General features: G+C 40.6%; 1 protein-coding gene across 1 annotated transcript in view; it reads left to right on the forward strand.

The window, feature by feature from the left end:
* Window positions 1-26,367, forward strand: part of B4GALT1 (beta-1,4-galactosyltransferase 1) — a 54,360-nt gene that overhangs the window by 5,279 nt on the left and 22,714 nt on the right. The window contains exon 2 of the mRNA XM_072113954.1: window positions 15,479-15,714. Coding sequence (XP_071970055.1) covers window positions 15,479-15,714 — 236 coding nt within the window. The remainder of the gene's footprint in view (window positions 1-15,478; window positions 15,715-26,367) is intronic.

Below are 26,367 nucleotides of genomic sequence, written 5' to 3' on the forward strand. Positions count from 1 at the left end.
TCTTCTTTGTCACAGCTTTAATTAATACCAGCACCCACCCTTCCAGGGTCCCATAAACAGGAAGAATTGTCAAGGTCGGAGCAGTAGCTCCAATGATAATCCAGATCTGTCCACACCTTCCCACTCTTCCACTAGTTCCAGATAGCACTGTCACTTTAATATACCTCTGTGCACAGCAAGTCCTGGGCTGTCTGGGACTGCAGGAAGATACCTGGAGTCCTCTCTGATAATGGCTTGAGTGCCCACAGAAATGGCTCTGAGTGCCACCTCTGGCACCATGCCATTGGTTCGCCACCACTGCCTTAGACTATGCGCTCAAAATCCTGGCTGTCAGTATGTTCAACTTATGAGCCTTGGACAGGCGCTATGACTTGACTGTACAATGTGTAGCTTTAATGCACCTTCTGCCATGACATACAGTTATGTTATGGTGGCTCTAAAGGCTAAGGTCTGGTAACCCTTTAAGGCACCATAACATACTAATACAACCTAGACTGCCTTACAGGACTATTCCCACAAAGACAAGTTTATTAAATATACTCGGGGTAACAAAATAACATATTCTCTAATTCACTGTTAACAAAAATGCAGCATTTCACAGATATAATTCCAACCGGTCTCTATCAGTCCTGGTGTACACAATTTCAGTTGCCCCTAGACACGACCGTGTAACTTCTGACTTAGGGTTTGGGAAAGCCTTCTGTGATTTCTGCCTGACAGTCATGGAGCTGGGATTTCTGTTTCTCTCTGTCTCTAGCCCCGCAGACAGCACAGCACATTCTGCAGCACAGCAGATCTAGCAGTGTGTTGTGGAATAGCAGAGATGTAGGAAAGCTGACTGTGTCATTGTATGTAATAGGCATCTGATGGATCTCATTTCTGATATGTCTCATCTCTCTTTCTATGTGTCAGATACTAGTACAATGTTCAGAAGGTAAATAAAAGTGTATATAAACCTTGTACCCTTATACTCTAAACACATTTTCAGCTCACATCACTAGATGGATCACAATGTGTCTGCTTAGAGATTCCCCGCCCACACTCTGGAATTTTGCACTTATCACTGAGTGATAGGAGCTAAAACAGCAATAAAATGTCAGAATTTTCTTTAACCCCTTAAGGACGGAGGGTTTTCCGGCTCTTTTCTCGCTCTCCAACTTCAAAAATCCATAACTTTTTCATTTTTCCGTGTACAGACCTGTGTGAGGGCTTATTTTGTGCGTAACAAATTTTACTTTCCCGTAATGTTATTTATTTTAACATGCCGTGTACTGCGAAGCTGAAAAAAAATTCCAAATGTGGAAAAATTGAAAAAAAACCGCACGTGCCTCACGTTCTTGTGGGCTCAGTTTTTACGACTTTCACTCTTCGCTCAAAATAATATGCCTACTTTATTCTTTGGTTCGGTGCGATCGCGGTGATACCAAATTTATATAGGTTTTATTGTGTTTTAATACATTTTCAAAAATTAAACGAATGTGTACAAAAAAGAAAAAAATTTTTTTGCCATCTTCTGACGCTAATAACTTTTTCATACTTTGGCGCACAGAGATGTGTGAGGGGTCATTTTTTGCGAAATGAGGCGACGTTTTCATTGCTACCATTTTGAGGTCTGTGCGACATTTTGATCATTTTTTATTTCATTTTTTATGTTATGTAAAAAGGTGTAAAAGTCGCATTTCGGACATTTGGGCGCCATTTCCCGCCTCGGAGGTCACCGCCGCCTGTAACCGGTTTAATATTTTGATAGATCGGGCATTTTGGGACGCGGCGATACCTAATATGTTTGTGATTTTTACTGTTTATTATGTTTTATATCCGTTCTAGGGAAAGGGGGGTGATTTGAACTTTTAATATTTTATTAATTTTTTTTATTTTTTAAACTTTTTTTTTAATTTTTTTTTTCACTATCTTTTAGACCATCTAGGGTACATTAACCCTAGATGGTCAGATCGCTCCTACCATATACTGCAATACTTCTGTATTGCAATATATGGCATTTTTGCAGCACATTCATTACAATGAGCCACTGGCTCATTGTAACGAATCTGCAGCTGCCAGATAGCCTCGTGTCAAAAGAAGACACGAGGCTACCATGGCAACCGATCGCCGCCCCCCGATGACGTTCGGGGGCGTGGCGATCGGAAAAAAGATGGCGGCGCCCGCGCGCCGCCGTCTTTTAAACGCCGCCGGCGACTTTGCCGGCGGCATTGAAGGGGTTAATAGCCGCGATCGGTGCAAGCACCGACCGCGGTTATTAGCGGTGGGGGTTTTGTGCAATATGCAAAAACCCCCACCTCTGTATGAAGAGGACTCAGCCCGTGAGCCCTCTTCATACATCCCTTATACCTCTGCGCCGTAGAGCTACGGCGCAGAGCGTTAAGGGGTTAATGGGAAAACCCCTTTAATAATCTCAGGTTTTGAGCCTGAAAGTGGAGATAAAACGACTGAAAACTATCGAAATAAAAATATTAGTGGTGCCAAGAACTGCAGGTGCACAGTGGATGAAACTGAAACAGTAAGAGAAAGCAAAAAAAAAAAAAGCTGTTTCCGGACGTGGCGATCTAAGTGAGCTACCTCAAAAACCACTTTGTATCAAGTGGGGGGAAAACTAGAAGTACATGCTGTCCTCCATTATGTTAAAGGAAACCTACCATTTCAGATCGTCGGTGTAAGCTGTAAACACCGAGCACCAGCTCAGGGTGAGCTGGTGCCGGTGCTTAGTTTCGTTAGTGTTATAAACCGCGGTATCGCGGTTTTAACACTTTTTAAACTTTATAGCAGAAACTGCTTCTGCGCTGCGTGCGCACAATCGTGTGCGCGCCTACATAGGAAATGCCGCAGGCGTTGCGTGCGCATGGTCGCACGCAGCGCTGAAGCGGCTTCTGCTATAAAGTTTAAAAAGTGTTAAAACCGCGATACCGCGGTTTATAACACTAACGAAACTAAGCACCGGCACCAGCTCACTCTGAGCTGGTGCTCGGTGTTTACAGCTTACACCGACGATCTGAAATGGTAGGTTTCCTTTAAGAACTGCAGAAAAAACACAATTGACAGTTCTCCTTATTTCTGCATTCGAGAAGTTTTCACAGCTCAACCTAGTTATTACTGAAACTATTTTCTTTCACGCTTTTGCAGAGATGCAGAACACAGTATATGTGATTTAGCCCATTAAGTTTATTGTCCCTTTTTACTTCCTGAAGATGTTATTCAGCTTTCATAGCAAAGATTAGTGATGTGCATACATGACAATCCAGCTTTGGTGAACGCCTATTATTCTCCGGTAAGGTTTGGTGAGAGAACCATGATATGTAGTGAAACAAGGGGCTACCATTTTACTACAGAAAAGAAGTTCACACCTGGGATCTGGGCTTTATGTTACACACTCCACTTTTCTTGTGAGCTTAGGTTCCTGTCAGGCAAAAGTATGCGGTGCCCAGCTGGAGAGGGAAGCGTTCCTCACCTCTCCCCTCTCCATAGGTCATGCATTCTTTTTTCCCAAAGGCACAGTCCATTGGGCAATATGGCATTTAAATGGATGGCCATATTGCCCATTCAAGTGAATGCTGCCTTGTGCTACCCTTACCAAAATGGTACGGTATGGGTATCACAAAGCCCAAAAAATACATGTGTGTGAAAGGGGCCTTAGTTGTATTTTTTGATTGTCATTCTATGGTACCTATAAGGCATTTAAAAGTTTTGTTATCGTGGTGAATAAAAAAAATTATTTTTTATTATGCAACATTCTAATAAGTTTTGCTTAACTCTTTAACCCCTTAAGGACACAGGGTTTTTTTCACTCATTTCTCGCTCTCCATCTTCAAAAATCCATAACTTTTTCATTTTTCCGTGTACAGAGCTGTGTGAGGGCTTATTTTTTGCGTAACAAATTTTACTTTCCTGTGATGTTATTTATTATTCCATGCCGTGTACTGGGAAGCAGAAAAAAAAAATATGCGTGTGCGTCACGTTCTTGGGGGATCAGTTTTTACGACTTTCACTCTGCACTTCAAATAACACCTCTGCTTTATTCTTTGTTTAGGTACAATTGCGGTGATACCAAATTTATATAGGTTTTATTGCGTTTTAATACATTTTCCAAAATTAAACAAATGTTTACAAAAAGGAAAAAAAAATTGCCATCTTCTGACGCTAATAACTTTTTCATACTTTGGTGTACGGAGCTGTGTGATGTGTCATTTTTTGCGTAATGAGCCAAAGTTTTCATTGCTGCCATTTTGAGGACTGTGCAACATTTTGATCACTTTTCATTACATTTTGGCCGCCATTTCCCGTTTCGGAGGTCACCGCCGGCAATAACCTTTTTTATATTTTGATTGATTGTGTATGTTGGGACGCGGCAATACCTATTGTGTTTGTGATTTTTACTGTTTATTATGTTATATATCAGTTCTAGAGAAAGGGGGGTGATTTGAATTTTTAATATTTTATACATTTTTTACAGTTTTTAAACTTTTTTTTTCTTTTTTTTTTCGCAATTTCTTAGACCCTCTATGGTACATTAACCCTAGATAGTCAGATTGCTCCTACCATATACTGCAATACCACTATATTTTTGCATATGAGTTTTTGCATATGATTCTTTACAATGAGCCATGAATGAGTAACGAATCTCCTGAAACAATGTGTAATGAATGGGTTAAATCCAGACAACCTCGGGTCTTCGGTAGACCTGAGGCTGTCATGGCAACCGATCGCCGCTCCCCGATGACGTCACGGTGAGCGACGATCTCCAACAAGATCATCTTTTTGAAGCTGTAGGCAGCTTTGCCGGTGACAATGTTCGGGTACCGATCGTGGGTGTTACCGGTAAGTCTATGACTAACCGGCTATGGAGAGGGCTCAGTCCATGCACCCACAGCTGACCCGTGACGTGCTACTAAGTGGCTAAGGGTTAAGACCAAAAATTAACAATGAAGACTAGCGGTTTCTGAAGGGAATAGAGCATTGAGTTCTTACTTTGTTGCACATTGAGCCCTTTAACCCCCTACCGCCGAAGCGACTTTTCACCTTCCTGACACGGCCCAGTTTTTCAAATCTGCGCTGTCACTATGAATGGTTATAACTTTGGAACACTTTAGCATATCCAAGTGATTTTGAAATAGTTTTCTCATGACACTTTGTTGTCATGTTAGTTAAAAATTTTGGTGGTATGTGTTGCATTTATTTATAAACAAAATCAGAAATTTGGTGAAAATTTGAAAAAACTTTTAATTTTCAAAATATTCTACTTTTTCTACACATAGTAGCAAAAAAAACGTAATAACTAGCATTTAACGAATGTCTTCTTTATGTGGACATGGTTTCTTATGCATCCTCTCTTTTTTATAAGATTTTATGGGGCTTTGAACTTTTAGGTGCGATTTTCATAAAAAATGCAAAATCATATTGAGGGACCTGCTCAAGTTTCAAGTACCTTGTGAGAGGCCTAATTAAAAGTAAAACCCCATATTAACCCCATTATACAAACAACACCCCTCAACATACGTAAAACTACTTTTATTAAGTTTTTATTGTTTTACAGGGGTTAAAACAAAATCGGATGTAATTTTGAAATTAAATTTTTTTTAGCTAAATTAATGTGTTTTTCATAAACTGTACACATTCTCAGTGGATAAAATACCAAACGCTCCACAAAGTTTGACACCTAATCTATCCTAAGTTTAACAATACCCCATATGTGGTGGTAACCTGCTGTATGGGCACACGCCAGGGCATCGAGGGGGGAGCTGCGCCATTCAGAGCAGATTATGCATTGTCCCTTTTTATTGGCTTTACAATCTTTCTTTTTTTTGGCCATTTGGACATATAAGGGCTTATTTTCTGCAACATTAGATGTACTTTACAAATACTTCATTTTTGTAGGTCTGTAGCTTATTAACTCTTGAATGTATGGAGGAAAAGAAAATCGTCAATGTTGGTCTCCTTTCTTTTTTGTATTTTTTGGAGGCTGTACACTAAAAATGCTTAAATTATCTTTATTCTATAGATCTCTACGATTACGGTGATGCCTTATTTATATAGTTTTTTTATATGTTTTTATAGTTTGACTGGAAAAACTAATATAAAGAAAATCTCATTTGTTTTCGAAATACCATGACACAACTTTAATATTTTTTTGGTTAACAAAGCTGGTTTAGGGAATATTTTTTACGCGCCGAGTTGTCCTTTTCAGTGGTACCATTTTGGCGCACGTGACACTTTTTTTTAATCACTTTTTGGAACATTTTTGTGAAGGGATTTTATTAAAAAAAGTATGTTTTGGCAAGTTTTTCGGGTTTGTTTTTACAGCATTCACCAAGCGGGTCCAATAATGCTTCTGAGTTACTGTACAGATTGATATGGATGCAGGGATACCAAATATGTGGGGGGGGGGGGGGGTTTGGTGATTTTGTGTGTTCTGAAAAGATAGTACATGCACTATCTATTCTCGGCATACAGCGCTCTGCACCATATATTCCTATGGAGAGGGGCGGGGTGAGCAGCCTCCTTCTATCCCCGGCACCGGTGTGTGCGCACCGTGCTATGGTACGGCGGGCAACGGCAGTGTGAATGCGCCCTTACAAAAACTTTAAGTGTGTTTTTTTTTTTTTTTTTTTAACAGGTTGGCTTGAACAAGTGATGCTTTGATCGCTTGTTCAAGCTCTCATTCATATAACACATAAGGGGTTAACACCTGCAATTGGAGGAATCTCCGATCACAGGAGTTAGAGGCGGCTGTCGGCTATAAAATAAAGCAGACACCCACAGGTTCAGTAACTGGTGCAAGAAGCTTCATAAAGAACTGTAGTGCATGAGGTGTCATGCGACACAAAGCTGTCTTGGTATGAAACTCTCTGATAACCATAGCACTCCACTCTTGAATACCCTTTTCTTTCTGTTTTACTCTGTATCAGCATGATCCACTCATGCTACCTCCTCCTACTGTATATCAATCACATAACACCACAACTAAAAATACCACAGAATAGATTTATCATTAGGAATGTTCTCTATTATTAAAAAAAAATAGTTGCCACTCAGCATAAAGGTAAAACATAATTTTCTTTATTTATTCCTTTAAAAAACATAAAAGCGACCACAGGGATGGATGTATATAGCAGGAGTTAGTGTAAATGACAAGTACGCTTCATCTTGCCTATAACAATTGCCCTCCTCTCCTGTTTTCAATCGACTGGATTTTAATATCTGCACTACTCCATATATAATCATGTCTAAAAAATACAAATGACTTCTTAGAATAATAAATATTAGTACATTCCAAGTGGGCTTTAAATTAGCAACAATAGGCATGGTATTTATATTAGAATTGGTTTATGATAGAAGCAGATCTGCATTTAAAGGACATCAACCACCAGGGTCAAGGGTTGTAAACCAAGCACACTGACATACTGGTGTGTGCCCTCTTTGGCAGGGTCCACTTTACATTAAGCTTCTTATGCACTTGTTTTTAGGAAAAAAAAGGCTTTTAAAATCATGCAAATGAGCCCGAGGGGCTCTAGGCTTTATTAACACCTAAGGAGCCTGGAGCCCTACAGGAGGATTATTTGCATAATTTTAAAGCTACAAAAAAGAGGGCATACTAAGCTAACTAACCACCAGAAGAGCAGATCCTTCCAGAGGGAGCACACACCGGTATGTCAGTGTATTTGGTTTACAAGCATTGACTCTGGTGGTAGATCTGCTTTAAATGTGGATCTACTTTTATCATATTCCAATTCCTATGTACGGCTTTTTTAATTTGGAGGGCCATTGCATTATAATCACTGGTGGATTCCTTTAAAACTATAGAAAAAAAGAAACCTATAGTGAACTTTAGGAGAAGCAAGACAATTAAGGACCAACTAGATTGCTTGAAGCAAAAAACATAATTGGCTACAAAAGTCTATTCCAAAAGGGAATTTTAAATGCAGAAGCTGCAGCCACTGTCCCTTTATGTGCACAGGACATATACAGGCAGTCCCTGGGTTTTTGGTCTCTGTGACAATTGGATTTTAAAAATGTTGGGTTGTCATAAGAACCAGGATTAACAATAAAGCTTAATTGTAGACACCTATGATAACTGTTAAAGCTGTTTATTGTAGCTTAGGCCAAAGTACAGTAAATTACCAAAATCCAGAGGTTCATTTGTAACTAGGGGTTGTCTGTAAGTCGGGTGTTCTTAAGTATGGGACCGCTGGTGCTCCTCTTTTGAGGGATAAGACCTATTTACACAATACATAACATGTAGATCTTGCTATGTCATTTACATCATCTTCTGTCCATGTGGTCATTTCTGTATCGGTAAAACGATTTGTACATTATGTACTCACTTTTGTGAGCATAAAAACACTATTTAAAAAATGGGAAAGGAGCACCTTGCCTGATGGAACACATATATACAGTTCATAAAGGAGATCCAAACGGACTTACAATTGCAGGTCTATAACCGGTATCTATACAAACTAATGGAGGTTATAGGCAGAGTAGACTTGGTGGATCATGAAAGCAAGGGCCTTAGGACCTTTAGGACTAAATGATAAAAAATCTTTCAAATATTAGGACCGAAGTGTAAACATAGCGCAAGATTCTGATAATCCAACGAGTTACAAAAAGTTCTAGATAGACTGCTCTACCAAGGACAGTACCCCATTGGCCAGTACGACTTAAGCCCCTCCCACTCTGACATAAACTAGGAGTCTTTTGTTCCTGTAGTATGTTGAAACTCCTATGGAGAATACTTCTATACAAGATGTGATTCGACTTACAGAAAGCGGAGTCGTCCTTCAGGTCTGACCTAACTTCTTGCATGAGCAGACTGGGCTGCATTAGCCCTGCCTACCATATTGCTTTAACAATTCAGATGTTTTGTGTAGCAACATAAAATGTCACCCTCTTTTATAAACAGGTGAGGATTCCTAGTGTTATAGGCAGGAAAGACCGCCCTGTGTAGCGCAAAACGACTTGTCCTTTACAGTAACTCATGCTATAACTCGGGCACTCGCAGGCATGATTGAGAAGCGCAATAGGGTTTTTTTTTTTTTGGTACATTTGCACAAACATGTCAAAGTGGTGTAGGACCATCTAGCGCAATAGGGTTTTTTTTTTGGTACAGTTGCACAAACATGTCAAAGTGGTGTAGGACCATCTAAAACTAAAGATTTCCCTAGCTCTTGTCAAAGTTTAGCTCAAATGATTTGCCAAAAAGGGATATGAATGGGGTATGACTATAAGGTATGAAGGAAAGTGCCTTCCTTTCCTTGGCAACTCCAGCATACAGGTGATACCTGAGGAAAAACGCAATGCAGCCCAGTTGGGACCCTGTATAATGCAGATAGAGGCTTATAACTTGCTTCCTGGTAACTTCAACTGATGGACAAACCATGGCACAATTCAAATATCCTAACCTGTTGTTCTAAAAGAAGAATGAGCTGTATATCTGATTCCTATTCCTGAAGATATCGGGGGATGTCCGAAGAGGTTGGGACTGAATACATGAGTATGCCATAAACAAGGTTTGCGGAAAGGGGACCTTGTAGAGCACAAATGTCCAAACAAAGTTTTTTTGTCTCTGATAGCTAGAGTGGAAGGAAGAGACATGAGGTAGTGTCCCAATTGTTGTCCTCTCCAACTAAGGCAACTAAGTACATAGGCAGCCAAAGATTGTAGGGGGATAGATGTAAAGGACTGTTGCAGACAAACTCATCGCACACCATCGGTCAGCTTGGGTCAAAACATGACTGTGCATTTTATTCAAGCTTGTTTCCCAGCCTAAACAAAATAAAGTTGCAGTGCACTTAAACATCAAGAAAAGGCCATTGGAATGTGTATGGGGCGAGCCTGGAAGCCTTATCAGGTGCGGTAGAACATTCATTTTAAAGAGGACCTGTCACCCGAATATTACTTCTAGGAGCTGATTACTTTAGCCCTACCCCAGGAATAGCAGTGTTATTACCAATAAAGCTAGCAAACACTGCACTACATAGCCTTCTGAATGCCGTACCAAGCTTGCAGCTGACGTGGCGGCCCGAGGAGGTGGTGACTGCAGCTTGAAGCCTGGCAGTCACCGCCGGCATTTTGGTGTGGGAGGGGCCTTCCGTGGTGAGACGCTAAGGAGAGGGGGTGCCTCGGACTTGGTTTGGCGTTCAGACATCTATGTAGTGCAGTGTTCGCTAGCTTTATCGGTATGTTGGAATAAAGCTAGCGATTTAACACTGCTATTACTGGGGTAGGGCTAGGGAGCTGCTTACTTTAGTAAGTAGCTCGTAGAGGGAATATTCAGATGACAGGTCCTCTTTAAGAATGGAGCATCTCCAAATCCATTAAAACATGATCTGGAGAGGTTTGAGTAAAGTATGAAAATTCAAAACATATCAAACAAATCAATAACTTTTTTATTTTTACATGTACATGAAATGTATGAGGGCTTATTTTCTGTGTAACAAATTATACTTCCTTGTGACGGTATTTTATATTCCATCCCTTGTACTGGGAACTGGAAATATAATTCAAAATGCGGTAAAAGAATCCGCATTTGCGCCATTTTCTTGTGGGCTCTGTTTTTACGTCTCTCACCTTAAATTCCAATTGGCATCTCTAATATATTCTTTAGTTTTGTACGATGACAGGGATACCAAATTTATATAGGTTTTATTAGATGTTGATAGATTTTACCAAAAATTTTAAGCTTCATGTACCCAGCCCCCCCCCCCCCCTACACACACACACAAAAAAAATATTACCTTTACCATATTCTGACTTCAATAACTTTTTCATACATAGGAGTACGGAGTTGGCTTAGGTGTTTTTTTTCCCGGACGAGCTGACTACTACCATTTTGGGGACCGTGCGACCCTTAGATCACTTTTTATCATATTGTTTATGTGTTTGGAAACAGCAAAAAAGTGCTGATTCGGACATTTGAGCGCATTTTTTCTGTTACGGGGTTCACCATGTATTGCAGTACATTAGAAGTGTCCACCTATGCATCTGCATCTGCAGGTAGATGCCATTGTACACCCAGGAACCTTCATCAGGTCCCCGGCTGACCGCTGGATCGAATGGGTTAACAGCTGGATCAGAATGGAGTTCATATCATCATATGACAGCCGGGGCACCGTTCCTCCCTGCACAGGGGGGTCCGTGCAGAACTTTGGTAAGGCCGACAAACCCTTAGTGACCAACGAAGAAACCCTTATGGGTGGTAACAAAGGGGTTAAACTTGGCATTGTTTGTAAGCTGCACTATATGTATTGTATAACAACAACATTTGCTGTAATATTTTATAGTGCTGATGCAAAGCTTACAGACCCAAGCTTACTAACCAAAAATTGTGAAAGCAGATATGAGGATAACACAAAACAGACCTGCCCCTTTCCTGTACTGCTGGAGGTCATATTGAAAAACATGAATGTAAGATCTTGGCAATAATTCATGTATGACATGACTTTCCTATAGTACTTTTCCGTGAGAAACAGAGATGGTTTCATTCGTTGCTCATCCAACCTGTTGAAGACTGCTTTATCCTTCTGTGTTGCATCACTAAATTCTAAATGTGTGACCTTGCTGTTTTATATTCCATGGTTAAGATCCTTGCATTGAGACTGTGTGATAATAGACCAAACTAGTCATGTCCCTTTGTCTCTTCACCATTTTAGGATTCTTTTTCTGTTCAGTTGAATGTACTTTGTATATGCTTTAGGATTTCACAACAGGTCAATGGCATTGCAGTGTGTGCTGTAGTGTGACATCATCTGACCTGTCCTTTTTTCTATCATTTCACAACTGAATCTGTTCCAAGTTAAAGTATTATTTCCTCAACCCATTAGATTACAGTGAATTTAATTAGAGGGAATATAAGAGTTTTTATGTAAAACTTTTTTGTAAAACATTTGCAGTCTTCCTGTTGTCATTACAGTCATGAGGAAATGTCTGCACCCTATTTAAATGCACAAAGGACATCTGGTCCTTGGTAGATCATAGAAACTTACAACTTAAAAAACCTAAAAAAAAAAGATTGTTTCTTTATTAAATTACATTTTTGTGGCTCTTTGTTGTACCTTCTCCAACTCCAGGGCATCCTTTTTATGGACTGGTGCCAAGAACTAGACAGTATATTTTAAGGTGAGGCCTAACCAATCTCCTGAGAGTCCATACCACTTTTAAAACATGACAAGATTATGCTGGCTTTAAAGGCAGCTGATTGACATTACATGCTGTTATTTAATCTATGATCTACTAGTACCCCCAGGTCCTCAACAAAGGGCTCTTCCACGTTTAATCTCCCAAGGACATATATTGCATGTGGATTTTTAGTCTTCTGGAGTATTACCTTACAGTTATCATAATAACAAAAAAATCTTTATATAGCGCCATCATATTCTGCAGCACAAATAATGGGAACATATACAAATAAAACAAGACATTACAGAGTAATAAGATAATCAGATCAAACGATTGGAGTGAAAGTTACATGCAATTAGGGAATGTGATATGCCGGCCTGAAAAAAATGAGTTCTTAGGGCATGTTTGAAAGTTTGTTAGTTGGGTATTAGCCTGATAGTTTGAGGTAATGCATTCCAGAGAATAGATGCAGCTTTGGAGAAGTCCTGCAGACGTGATTAGGAAGTTGAATAAAGGAAGAAAGTAATGTAAGATCACTGGATATTCGAAGAGCACAGGCTGGGGGATAGACTGAGATGAGGGCAGAGAGATAGGGAAGTGCAGTATGCAGAGCTTTATAGATCAGGGTGATTCATTTGAATTGAATATGGAAGGTGACAAACAACCAGTGCAGTGTAGAGCCATCCGTGTAGCGTCGGGATTGATAGACCATTCTGGCTGCTGCATTAAGAAAAGATTGTGGAGAAGAGAGAGTTTAGTAAGTGTCAAACGGGCCGCAAGAAGGGGATCCTGTTTCCCTGCTTGTGGCCCACAAAATAATCCAATGACTATATAACTTAGTGTTGTAATGTGTTAAAGAGTGTCTGATACCTCGCCTTTGTATACTCATATGATTGCCTTAACAGAAAACTGCATGGAGCTATCGGTCTAGCAATGGGGATTAATCCAGATTTCCTTAAAGAAAATCTACCATAAAAACCTGTCATTATAAACTAGGGACACTTACTCATAGATCCAGGCACTGTGACTGTGGTAATCTTCGTTTATAGGTTATCCATGGCCTCCTTCCTTCTTAAATCAACTTTTAGAATTATTGATGGGTGTTTCCAGAGACCCTCAGTGATGTCTTTTCACTGGTTATGACAATGAGCAGAGCAGATCTCGTTTCCTGCTGCTGCTAGATTGCGCAGCCAGAGAGCAGGAGGAGGGTGAGACAGGTTGTGCTCATTGTAACAGCCTCTGAAAAATACCCCTCAGGTTCATTAGCATAATTCTAAAGATTGCTTTTAGATGGAAAGAGGCCATGAAAACATGCATTACAGTCACAGTGCCTGGATCTTGGTTAACTTTTATCTATGCTTTATCCAGTTATTTATCCATGCTTCAAGGATAAATATCCAAGGATGAATAGAAATATATTGTTTACCATAAATAATAAAACATAATCAAGATTCCCACCTGCAGTCCTAACAGGCTATGCAAAGCAGCACTCCACAAGGTTGTGAATACCTTTGTTGATTGTTACCCATGTGTGAAAATCTGCTGACATTGAATACGATCAGGCATTATATTTTTGCTCTTATCTTGTTTGCTGTTGTGCTAAATAGAAATATGTTTCATTGGAAATTTTACTTTTTTATGTTCATTAAACTCTGGCTATTACACTCCCCACAAAGCACTTCTCCCCCAACTTAGCTCCCATTGCCGTAAATCTATCGGCAGCACAAAGTATTAGCTCTGTGCTGCAGGATTTCTAGTAGACAGCTGGACAGGGGAGCAGCAGGGAGGCAGAAGTGCTGTGGATAGAAGTGTTTGTGATTCATTAACATGAAAATAAAGTAAGTTTTCGAAGTACAATACAGGAGCAGAGTTCAAATAAACATATATTTTTGGCCACACTGCAGGGATCTACCCAGCAGCATTAATGGTTAATAAACAGGAAGTCTGACTGTAGATTTCCTTTAACCCCTGTTAAAACAAATTCAAAGACTGTGTCAGCACAACCACCCTTACTTCCTCTATATATATACAACACATAGGAAATGATGGAATTTGCTGTTCATGTGAAATGGATGTACTTGTCACAATTACACAGTGAACTGGAATACATTTAGTGATTGAAAGGAATATTAAAAGTTAATTAGTGTCGTTTTACTGCTTTGCAAGATATTGTAGAACAACCTCTGTTGCTACTGAAAAACTTTTTGTTATTATTGATGTGTTTTCTTTGAGGTTCTGTCTTGATACACTATGATGCTTCCCCTGATACCAAGAACCATGTCAAAACAAACCTCATCTTGAAATCAAAGTTTTTATTATTGCATTATACAAGTGTTTTTTGACTTTTAGTTGATCATTTGGAAACTTTTTTTTTTTTTTTGCTGGAAAAAGTCTTCAAATATTCAAAAGGTGATTCGTTTATTTATATTATAGAAAGTTGTTTGTGAAATTCACAGCTTTTAGTGAAACTACGGTATACTTTTAACCAAATTACACTATAATGGTAAATTCTAGAAAATACTATGTATGAATTGTCTTTCCCTCCTGTTCACACGCTAAATAAAATTCAAAAAACCTGACATAAAATAACTGACGGAATATATCACCTAATGTATGAATCACCACCTTTTCTCCATTTTGCAAATCCTTATTGAAATAAAAAGTGATCTTAAAGTTGAACAGTCCATAAGGTGGTATAAATGAAAATGCCATCAAAATGAGACCTTCCACAGCTTCATACGCTTTCGTATGAAAAAGCTATTAGCATCAAAATAAAAGTGAGGTGTCATTGAGAGTGCACAATGAAAACCATAAAAACCAAGACCACAAGAAACTGGTGCAATTTTTTTTTTTTTTTGTCCTTATGACCACATTTGGATTTTTTCCCACTTTGCAGTACACTGTAAATACTGACACTAGGAGGGACAAGTGATATTATTATTCTTTATAAGAATTAAGCGAGTATGCCATGGAGCCAGTGACGTCACTAGCTCTCAGGCATACTCGCACTTCTGTTACTCGCTGGTGCTATCGCTTTGTACTGGGGTGGGGAGTAGGCTGCAGGCATAGTAGCTGTACTCTGGGGCATGTGATACCTTTTTCAGCCACATTTACATAATTATAAAAGTAATTTTTAGAAAGAAGAAGCAGGCTAATTTTCCTAATAAAGGAATGCCTGATATAAATATTTTAAATTAAGTTGTAGGCTTTTTTAATTTAATGAAGTACCGTATATCAAATACCATTCCGACCTGCTTTATTAATTTCTGCAATTAAAAATTTTTTTAAAGGTTACCTTACTCTTTCACATAAATGACAAAAAACTTTAAATTACAAATTTGGTTTTGCTTTTTAGTGGGCCCTCTAAGAATAGAGTTTTCAATATCGGTGGATCTCGAACAAGTGAGAAGGACCAACCCAAATGTTATGGAAGGTGGTCGATACAAACCAAAGGACTGCAAGGCACTTCAGAAAGTAGCCCTTATTATACCATTTAGACAACGTGATGAACATCTTAAGTATTGGCTATATTACCTGCACCCCATTTTGCAGAGGCAGCAACTTGACTATGGTATCTATGTTATTGATCAGGTAAGTCTTCTTATGTTGCATTAATGGGGTAAACTCTCCCTAGGTCTTATCACTATTCCGCACTTCGAAGACTTGGAGGCACTGCACACTCATTAGTAATTAGTGGTTCAAATGTAGGGTTCTTAATCCAATTTGGTATAGGAAACTTGGTACACACCAAAAATGTCTTCAATATTTTTCTTTGAATTTATTCAATACCTGATATAAATATTATGCCTTCACAAAATAATAGTAGCATGTGAACAGTGCTTTACGGAATGACCTTTGTCAAGTAGATCTGGATATTTATGGGAAGAGCATAGTGGCTTCGGTGAGGCATACAGGAATAATGATAAGCAAACCGAGCTGTATGTATGTCTGTAGTTGAATATTATCAGAAAGTTCCATACAGCAGCATGTCCTAGCAGTGAGACCTGTCAATCAGGAACAAGGAGCCAGTGCATTGAACTCGCCACTATTATCATTGGCCTCACATTAGGTGAGTTGCATATACGTTTACAGACTTATTTTTGTAATATTGCAGCCATGGAAAGGAACCATTTAGGGATAAGGGTAATGCTTTTTTTTAATGAAATAATTATTTTGGGTGTGTTAATATAAATGGCAAGTTCCCTTTAAGGACACATCTCTTTTCTGATTTTCCATTTCTGCTTTATTACTCCCCACCTTCCAAAAGATGTTAATTTTATTTTTAAGTCTACAAAGATGTATGAGAACGCATTCACAAACTGCGTTTTACCCTATCCGTGCCAGAAGTTTATAGAAATTTTCAGAGCAGTTTTTACAATTTTCACACCGAAATTACAGCATACAGAATTATGCTAAGCCACATAAAACCATATATATTTCTGAAATCAGAAGCTTGTCACCTTTTCAAAACTGCATTCAAGAGTTTATAGAAGCACCTCCATGCAATTTTGATACAAAATGCATAGTCTACCTTTTCATATCATGATTGCATTTCTGGGTGATAGTGTTAGGCACCTTACATACGAGTGAGTCGGCTGCAGGGCTGAACCGTACCATTGTAACCGAACTCTGCGCGTCAGTTCAGTTTCGGTCATTAGTGTTCCAGCCAGACGTCCGGTTTGCACACACTGTGACTGTGATGCAAATTGAATGAATCACACCTGCTCATGTTTAAATCATACAAAATTTGTCTTTGGCAAAAAAAAAATGTGCTCCAAAAAGAAAATATTTACTTTCACATCTCCTAAATGTAATAGATGAACATGTGTAAAGTTCATAAATACCTCAGTCATATGTTCACATAAATAAACAATCATAATGTCACTAAAACTGAAATAAATAAATATTTTCTTTTCCAGCTAGAAATTTTAAGACCGTCATAACCTACAAAATATAGCAATAAAACAGAATAAAAAGCAAATGCACCCCTAAACCCTATATATTTTTGAAAGCGATTGCATTTTCCTTTATTAACAGTTGACCGCCTGTAACACACGCATGTAACTTTGTGACAAACACAAATTTTTTAACAAAAAATGCATTGAAAATGAAAACATAAGTTTTTACATAAAACTCACATCAAAGTGGAGGTCTATATATCCACAATACACAACATCAATCATTTACACTCCCAAAAAATGCTATAATAAAACCATGCTGGCTGCAGGCTGTATACTGGGGACAGGGGCTGATGGCTATATACTGGGGGGCAGGGGCTTCTTGCTACATACTGGGGGCAGGGGCTTCTTGCTACATACTGGGGGCAGGGGCTTCTTGCTACATACTGGGGGCAGGGGCTTCTGGCTACATGCTGGGGGAGCAGAGGCTGCTGGGCGTATACTGGGGACAGGGGGCTGCTGGCTGTATACGCGGGACAGGGGGCTGCTGGCTACATACTGGGGGGATGCTGGCTGTATACTGGGTACAGGGGACTGATGGCTATATACTAGGGGGGTGCAGCGGCTGCTGGCTATATACTGGGGCAAGCTATATACTGGGGGCAGGGGCTTCTGGCTACATGCTGGGGACAGGGGCTGTTGGCTGTATACTGGGGACAGGGGCTGCTGGCTGTATACTGGGGCCAGGGGGCTGCTGGCTGTATACTGGGGCCAGGGGGCTGCTGGCTGTATACTGGGGCCAGGGGGCTGCTGGCTGTATACTGGGACCAGGGGGCTGCTGGCTGTATACTGGGGACAGGGGGCTGCTGGCTGTATACTGGGGACAATGGCTTGCTGGCTGTATACTGGGGACAGGGGACTGATGGCTGTATACTGGCGACAGGAGACTGATGGCTATATACTAGGGGGGGCTGCAGGCTGTATACTGGGGACAGGGGCTGATGGCTATATACTGGGGGGCAGGGGCTTCTTGCTACTTACTGGGGGCAGGGGCTTCTGGCTACATGCTGGGGGAGCAGAGGCTGCTGGGCGTATACTGGGGACAGGGGGCTGCTGGCTGTATACTGGGGACAGGGGGCTGCTGGCTGTATACTGGAGACAAGGAGCTGCAGGCTACATACGGGGGTTAAAGGACATCTACCATCTGTTTTACTGATGATAGACGTGTCCTACCAACTTTTTTTAACTGTATTTTTATTGGTTTTCAGCTTTATAAGCACAACAAGTATTGCAATACAGTATACAGACATATATACAGACAATATATTGACAAAAGACAACGATGGGAAACAAGAGGAGGGGTGGGGAAAGGGACAGGTACTCCTAGTATGTTATCCATAGATGTTTCAGTAACCAGAAAAAGAACACCAGTATATTAACAATCATCTTTACGTCTCCAGAAGTCATCCTTCAGAATGTCTTTTATTATAACTGTATACACCGCAATTACAGCAATATAGAATTATAAAAATTATGCCAGACCTCTTTCATGTGCCTCATCTTTTAATTTTCTTCACTTCCCCGTTCTGATACTAGGCCTTCCCTATCCACAAGTATAGAACAGGTGACAGGCTGGACTAGGGACGGGGGTAGTGAATAAATTAAAAGACGAGGATCTCTGCATCGCCCCAGACTAATTGGAATACGGTAATTGTTTAACGCTGTTTTTCAGCAATCGCGGCATATAGAGTTATTATAAAAGAAGTCTTGAGGAGCATAGTTCCTCAGGAACTTCTTAGCAGGACACATCCTCCATCAGTAAAACTGATGGTAGATGTCCTTTAATAGAGGATACAATATTGCATCTAATAAAGGGAGACATGGTCTGTTACAGGATAAGATCTATAATCATTCCTACAATAGGAATAATCAGGTTACCCTTTCTAACTCCTATAGTGTTGATTAGAATGATGTTATTAGTATATGTGAGTTGAGATATCCCTGAGGTCTAAATAACAGTCTGATTTTATGTTGTTCATCATTGTTGATTTATGCTTATATGTGAAATTCTATGTTGTGATACTTGTCTCTTGATTTTTATTTGGAATCTTTTGGTAAGTGTCTACTTAGTTTTCTGTGATTACATACCGTATATACTTGAGTATAAGCCGACCTGAGTATAAGCCGAGACCCCTAATTTTACCAACAAAAACTGGGAAAACCTATTGACTTGAGTATAAGCCGAGGGTGGGAAATGCAATGATCACAGACCCCCCCTGTAGTATATAGCCAGCAAGTCCCCAGTATTATATAGCCAGCCAGTCCCCAGTAGTATATAGCCAGCCAGTCCCCAGTAGCATATAGCCAGCCAGTCCCCAGTAGCATATAGGCAGCCAGTCCCCAGTAGCATATAGGCAGCCAGTCCTCAGTAGCATATAGGCAGCCAGTCCTCAGTAGCATATAGGCAGCCAGTCCCCAGTAGTATATAGCCAGCCAGTCCCCAGTAGCATATAGGCAGCCAGTCCCCAGTAGCATATAGGCAGCCAGTCCCCAGTAGCATATAGGCAGCCAGTCCCCAGTAGCATACCGCCGGCCCAGCCTGCCCCCCAGTAGCATACCGCCGGCCCAGCTTGCCCCCCAGTAGCATACCGCCGGCCCAGCCTGCCCCCCAGTAGCATACCGCCGGCCCAGCCTGCCCCCCAGTAGCATACCGCCGGCCCAGCCTGCCCCCCAGTAGCATACCGCCGGCCCAGCCTGCCCCCCAGTAGCATACCGCCGGCCCCGCCTGCCCCCCAGTAGCATACCGCCGGCCCCGCCTGCCCCCCAGTAGCATACCGCCGGCCCCGCCTGCCCCCCAGTAGCATACCGCCGGCCCCGCCTGCCCCCCAGTAGCATACCGCCGGCCCAGCCTGCCCCCCAGTAGCATACCGCCCTCGCTGACATTGGGGGAGCAGCGCTTGCGCGTCGGGGGCCGAGTATATACGTTTTTTTTAAAGTGCTGGGCTGGCTGTATTGACTCGTGTATAAGCCGAGTTGAGGATTTTCAGCACATTTTTTGTGCTGAAAAACACGGCTTATACAGGATTATATACGGTAATTGATTTCAGGTGTCAGCTAACTTTTTTTTGGCATATGACAGAGAGACCATGACTAAGGGCTCTTTCACATGGGTGTTCTTTTTTCTGATCTGTAGTTCAGTGATTTCCACATTTGTCTTATTTTTTTTAACTGACTGACGCGCAGCACCAACTCCTGTGTGAAACTAGCCTATGAGCCACATTTGAATAAGTATCAGATGTCGTAACTTTCTACGAGTGCTGGAGACGCTTTCTATGGATCAAGATGTCACTACCATTGCTGAGTGGGATCTTTTCCTCACTCTTCCCCCTCCATGCCCCACAATCAGATATCCTAAGTGACTGCTTACATGACTGATAAGGTGAGCTGACAAATTCCTTCTTTATCTTCCTCTAGACAGATGTAGGAATAACCCCTTATATTTGTATTCATTGCTGCACTTAGAAGCACAGCATGATGAAGGTGCATGTACCTCTGGAGGAATCATATACAGTATGTCCTCATGACATGTACCATGGCTTCTTTTAAAGTATGTGCTGAGGTAAATATAAGGTTAGTAAGAGCCTAGAAATGGGACGTGCTTGTATGCAACATTGTGAACCTAAGACTAAATTTCTATATTCAGCTGCTTAGTTGATATTGTACAAAATAATCCCGCAATTCAAGATCTAAGTGGTACCCTTTTTGTACAATGAACTGCTTAGATCTGTACAGACTACACAACTTTTTTATTGCTTTGTTTTTGCACATTTTATTTCATACAGAGAACTATCTTGCAGTTAGACATTCTCCGTGTTGTGAAATCCTCACGTCTGCACTTTATCTCTATGGTACAGATATCATGTGACTGAGCAGCATCATGTGAGCTGCCACCATGCATATCGCCTCACTAACAGACAACTAGCAGCCTTCCAAATATATAGCGTAAATGTCTCTAAGAGTGTGATAAGTTTTCTTGTAAATATCCTACCACTTTAAACATATTTCCCTGCACAGTCATATCTGTATTATCCCTCTACTTCTCTAATATACTTATTTGACAGATGATTGTTACTAACTATAAACAATAATGATCTAGACTAGGGAGTCTAATAAAATTTGTCTAATTCTTAATCTCAAGATCAGGTACCAGGTACTAGGACCAGGTAATGGGTCCTAGTATGGAGTAGATACCAGGTAAGGGTCAGACGAAAGGCAGTATGGGGCAAATAGATGAATAAGGACTGATGAAGGGTAATATAGGACAGTGTTCACAACATGGCCAAGCACAGGGTATTGCTTTGGGGCACATATCAGGAAAGGAAAAGGGGAAAGGTATTCATATTGAGCAGATATCGGGACTGGGTCAGCCAAAGGGTAGTATGGGGCACATATCAGGCAAGGGCCAGGCGAAGAGTATTAATAATGAGCAGATATCAGGACTTGGCCAGGCGAAAGGATGTATGGGGCACATATAAGGAAAGGGCTAGGCAAACGGTATTTCTATGGTCAGATAGCTGGACTGGGCCAGGCCAAGGGTACTATGGGGCACACATCAGGAAGGGGCCGGGCAAAGGGTATTAATATGGAGCAGCTATTGCGACTGAGGCAGGCGAGAGGCAGTATGGGACACATATCGGGAAAGGGCCAGGCGAAGGGTATTAATATGGAGCAGATATCGGGACTGGGCCAGGTGAGGGGTGGTATGGGACACATACCAGGAAAGGGCAAGGTGGAGGGTATTAATATGAAGCGGATATAGGGATTGGGCCATGAAAGGGTAGAATGGGGCACAGATGAAGCAGATATCGGGACCATGCCAGGGTAGTACACATTTCGGTGAAGGGCATTATAGGGCCAATTTAAGTTATAAATGGTTTCAGCATTGGGAAGATATTGGGAAAAGGCCAGGTGAGGGGTAGTTGTATAGGGCAGATATCAGGTAAGGACATTGCAGGGGGTATCTATATGGGGCAGATATCAAGACAGGGCCATGTGAGAGTAGGCATGGGACGTATCGCTAGACAAATATCTTCCCCACAGTATGCCTCAAATTGCCCTGCCCTGATAGCAGTGTGGATGTTCGCAGTATATTTAAATGAATATCTTCCACAACAAGTTGGTTACTTTAATAAAATGTATACAGGTGTACAGTGATAAGCGGGTTAGTTGTCACCTGTCTGTTACCTACAAAAGCTGACAGATGGTGATGGTGATGGGGGAAATTTATCAGAAGTGTCTGAGGTAAAACTGTTCCATTTGCCCATGGCAACCAATCTCAGCTCCGCTTTATTTTATAAACCGGTGTAGGAAAAGCTGAGCTGTGATTTGTTGCCATGGGAGACTAGAACCGTGCTCTCACCGTCACTTCTGATTAATTTCCCAATAATGTTTGTGACTGAAGGAGCAGTACAGGTTTCATTTTATTCTCATGAATAGAAGCTGTGCTATGTGAGGCAAAAACCCACACAGCAACTACTGTAAATAAAGAATAAAGTGACACATAAAGTTAATACAGTGCTCACTTACTTCCATGACTAAACTTCTTTCTGACACCAGTCTCCGCGGCTCTTAACACTGTGTATATTACCAAGTCTGTTGGTTAGCAGGAGTCCTATTTGGAATGAGGTTTATGTAGCCGGGCAGGCATATATGAAGAGGAGTAGGAGGGGTTCCCCCCCCCCCTTCTCCATTTAAAATAATGCTGCACGGCCGTCAATATGGCCAAAGATGGAGTGTGCTCTATCTTTTTGCGGCTATGGAACGGTACGGTGATTACAGGTTGTACTCCGTGCAGCTATTGCCGCCTATACACGGTTGTTTAAATGTAGCCTAACGTCTGAAATTAGAGATCACTCAGAAGATGGGGTGCTTAAGAAGTTTTTACCTATAAGTTTGATTATGGCAGCCAAACTGTTTATACATGCAACTTGCCTACAGGAGAATACTCCTCCCTTAATAAACCACTTTCAGAAGATAAGTCCAATTTCTAGGTTAGAAGAGATATTTGCATAAATCTGAGATGGCCTAGAAGCTGGTTTCAGTAATAAACAGTTATAACTAGTGATCTTATGTTGAGTCACTATTGCAAGTGATCTGTATATAACTGCTGTTCAACCTGCAGAGAGGGACTGCCCATGGGATCTGTGCAGCACACAAGTCCATTTTCACTGACTGACGACATTTGTCTCCAAGAGCGCAACAGGCTAGGCAAGAGACCTATATGGAAGTTTCTGAACTGTGTATATTTGCGGTGCCAGGTATTAGGTTGCCACCGGGTGAGAGAGTATAAGTCTGATGTCCAAATAATTTTACATAATGACTGCATTATTGAGGAGTGCCAAACACCAAAAAAGCAGAGCTAACCACAAAGATCATGATTAAAAATATACACATCATAGATAAAAGAGAAATTCCAAAAACCGACGGGATATTAAGCATGAGCAAAAACAAAAGGGGGCTAGGATGACGGAATTACTTATATTACATTGTAAACAGCACCACAATTCCCATCAATTGGGGAACATTTTCAGTCTCAAAATAACACACATAACGCCTCAAATTAAAAAGCCTGCAGTCTTACCCCATCACTTACCCATGAATGCACTGCTTAGTCCTGGGACCCCAACAAGCATTTTGGGTACAGCTTTCTCAAGGGCATATCTTTTTTGGAATTTCTCTTTTATCTATGATGTGTATATTTTTAATCATAATGAATAAAATTAATTTGTGATCTTTTATAATGTGGTTAGCTCCGCGTTTTATTGGTGTTTGGCATCTTTTGTGATGGTGGTTCACATTGTTCTACTCTTGGGGGTCTGGTATTTAATGGACCCAGCCCATAGACTATGTGCTATAGGATGATTTTTGTATTAAAATTATTGAGGAGTCACTATATAACTTTTAAATGAGTTTCCCCATAAAGGACATTTATCCCCTATCCTTTTATCCCCTTAAAACATGCACTAATAATATATATTTCACCCATCTTTAAAATTGGATGCTTTGGGTTCCTTTTGGAATGACTATATGTTGATTGTTTTTTGGTCTTTTCTCTTATTCCTTACTCTGCTATTATGAAAGAACAAGTGTTAATCCTAGGTGTGCTGTGACCTTAGCTGGAAGTACTGGGCAATTGATTCATTTAAGTAGGGGAGTAGAGGTCCCCTCTTTTTGTTGTGGGACATGCCTCCCTCTACCCAAGACAGAGCTCGAAATCTGTGACCATTCCACCAGAACGGTTGGGAGATATGTAATGATAAAAAAAAATATATTTTTAACTTAGAAATGGTGCTTCACACAGCCCTATTTGAATGCCCACATCTATACAGGCAATTATATAGATGGGAACATAGCGTTGGATGCATATGGTCATCAGGATCATCACCCAATTTGTATCCAAGACTATTCAGTGGGTACAGAAAGTATTCTGACCCCTCTAAATTTTTCACTCCTTGTTTCATTGCAGCCAATTGGTAAGGTTTCACACCTGGATTTGTGGATCCTCTGCCATTCTCTGCAGATCCTCTCCAGTTCACTCTGTTTGGATGCTGAACTTTGGTGGACTGTCATTTTCAAGTCTCTTCAGAGGCTTTAGGTCAGAGCTCTGGTTGGCCCAGTCAAGAATGGTCACAGAGTTGTTTAGAAGCCATTGCTTTGTTATTTTAGCTGTGTGCTTAGGGTCAGTGTCTTGTTGGAAGGTGAACCTTCAGCCCAGTCTGACATTCAGAGCTCTCTGGAAGAGATATTCCAGGATATCTGTACTTGGGCACATTCATCTTTCCTCCAATTGTAACCAGTCATCCTCTAGCTGTTTTGGGATTGTATTTAGCAGGTGATAAGCAGTGCCTGGTTTTCTCCACACATACCGCTTAGCATTAACACCCAAAAGTTCAAACTTCGTGTGATCAGACCAAATGTTCACCTTCCAATAAGACACTGACAAAGCATACAACTGAGCTTTGTGTATGCTGCCCCTTTTTTCCTCTTGCTAAGTATACATTGTCAGTAAGACCTGCAACACAATCCCAGGAGCCGGGAGATTTTGTAGATCAATGATGTCAAGTCATTTGGCACCTGCTTAGCTCCATGTACTCCAAGGGTAATATTTTAAAAACAAAAATTATTTTCAGGCCATGATAAAAATGCTAACAGTCGACAAATAAGTGTTTCTATCATTAGTCTGGGGAATGTGGTTGAGTTTACACAGGGTGGAGGGCGAACAAACATTCTGACAAATGACCCTTGTAAACGTGCTAGTAGTGTAGATTTGTACCGTGTTAGCCATGGAGAGCAGAAGAAGAGTAAAGACATCAAGCGATACCTTTTTGAGGCTAACTGAGTAGTGTGTAGTGTGTAGGAAATGCTGTGAATTTTCTGTTTCTTGCATAACATCATGTCTGAGGAAGAGAACTAGTATTCTCGAAAGCTCACCATCAAATATACTCAGTTATAGCTTCAAAAAGGTATTGCCTGATTTCTAAACTCTTCTTTTCCTTGTAAACGTGAGCTGCTGGAGAGAAGGATGACTTAACCACATAAAGTCATGCCTATAATAATAAAACATTAGTATTACTTAAGCTCACATCTGCTAATATGAAACAAACCTCTTATATTTTTAAAATGAGTAGTTGTGAAAGGCACATACAATTGTTGTAAATGTGTCTATTATGGTGATTTCTCCACTTTCAGAATAAGATACATTTTCAGTTACAAATTATACAAAAGCTCATTTTAGTTGTAGGGTCCATACACAGATGCTGGATATGACCTTCCTTTCTGATGGCTGTGGTCTACTTTACTGGAGCTGAATGGAGCAATGTACAGCCATTGGCATCTTTACAGGGAAAAATATGACAAAACCTCTTCTAATTCTATTGGATGCTCAAATATGAAGTTTATTGTATCTGCATTTTATTTATGCTCAGAAGAAATAGGCTATTCTGTTCTTCGTTGTACAGAGCTCTACTTTCTGGCTAAATTTTAAAAGTTTTAAAGGGAACCTGATATCAGGATTTTACATTTTCTTTCAATTAGAGGTTTTTATTGCTTTTTTAACCTCTTGACGCTGAGGCCCTTTTTCTTTTTTGCATTTTAATTTTTCACTGCCGTGTACTGGGAAGTGGGAAAAAAAATTCATATGCAGTGAAATTTGTGAAAAACCACATTTGCGCCATTTTCTTCTTGGTTTGGTTTTTACGGCTTACACTGTGCGCCCCGAACGATATGTCTACTATATTCTTTGGGTGTCGGTTTTATAATGTTTTCATACATTTAGAATTAGAATTAA

This window comes from Engystomops pustulosus, chromosome 1, assembly GCF_040894005.1.
Source record: "Engystomops pustulosus chromosome 1, aEngPut4.maternal, whole genome shotgun sequence".
In the NCBI taxonomy this organism is placed as follows: domain Eukaryota; kingdom Metazoa; phylum Chordata; class Amphibia; order Anura; family Leptodactylidae; genus Engystomops; species Engystomops pustulosus.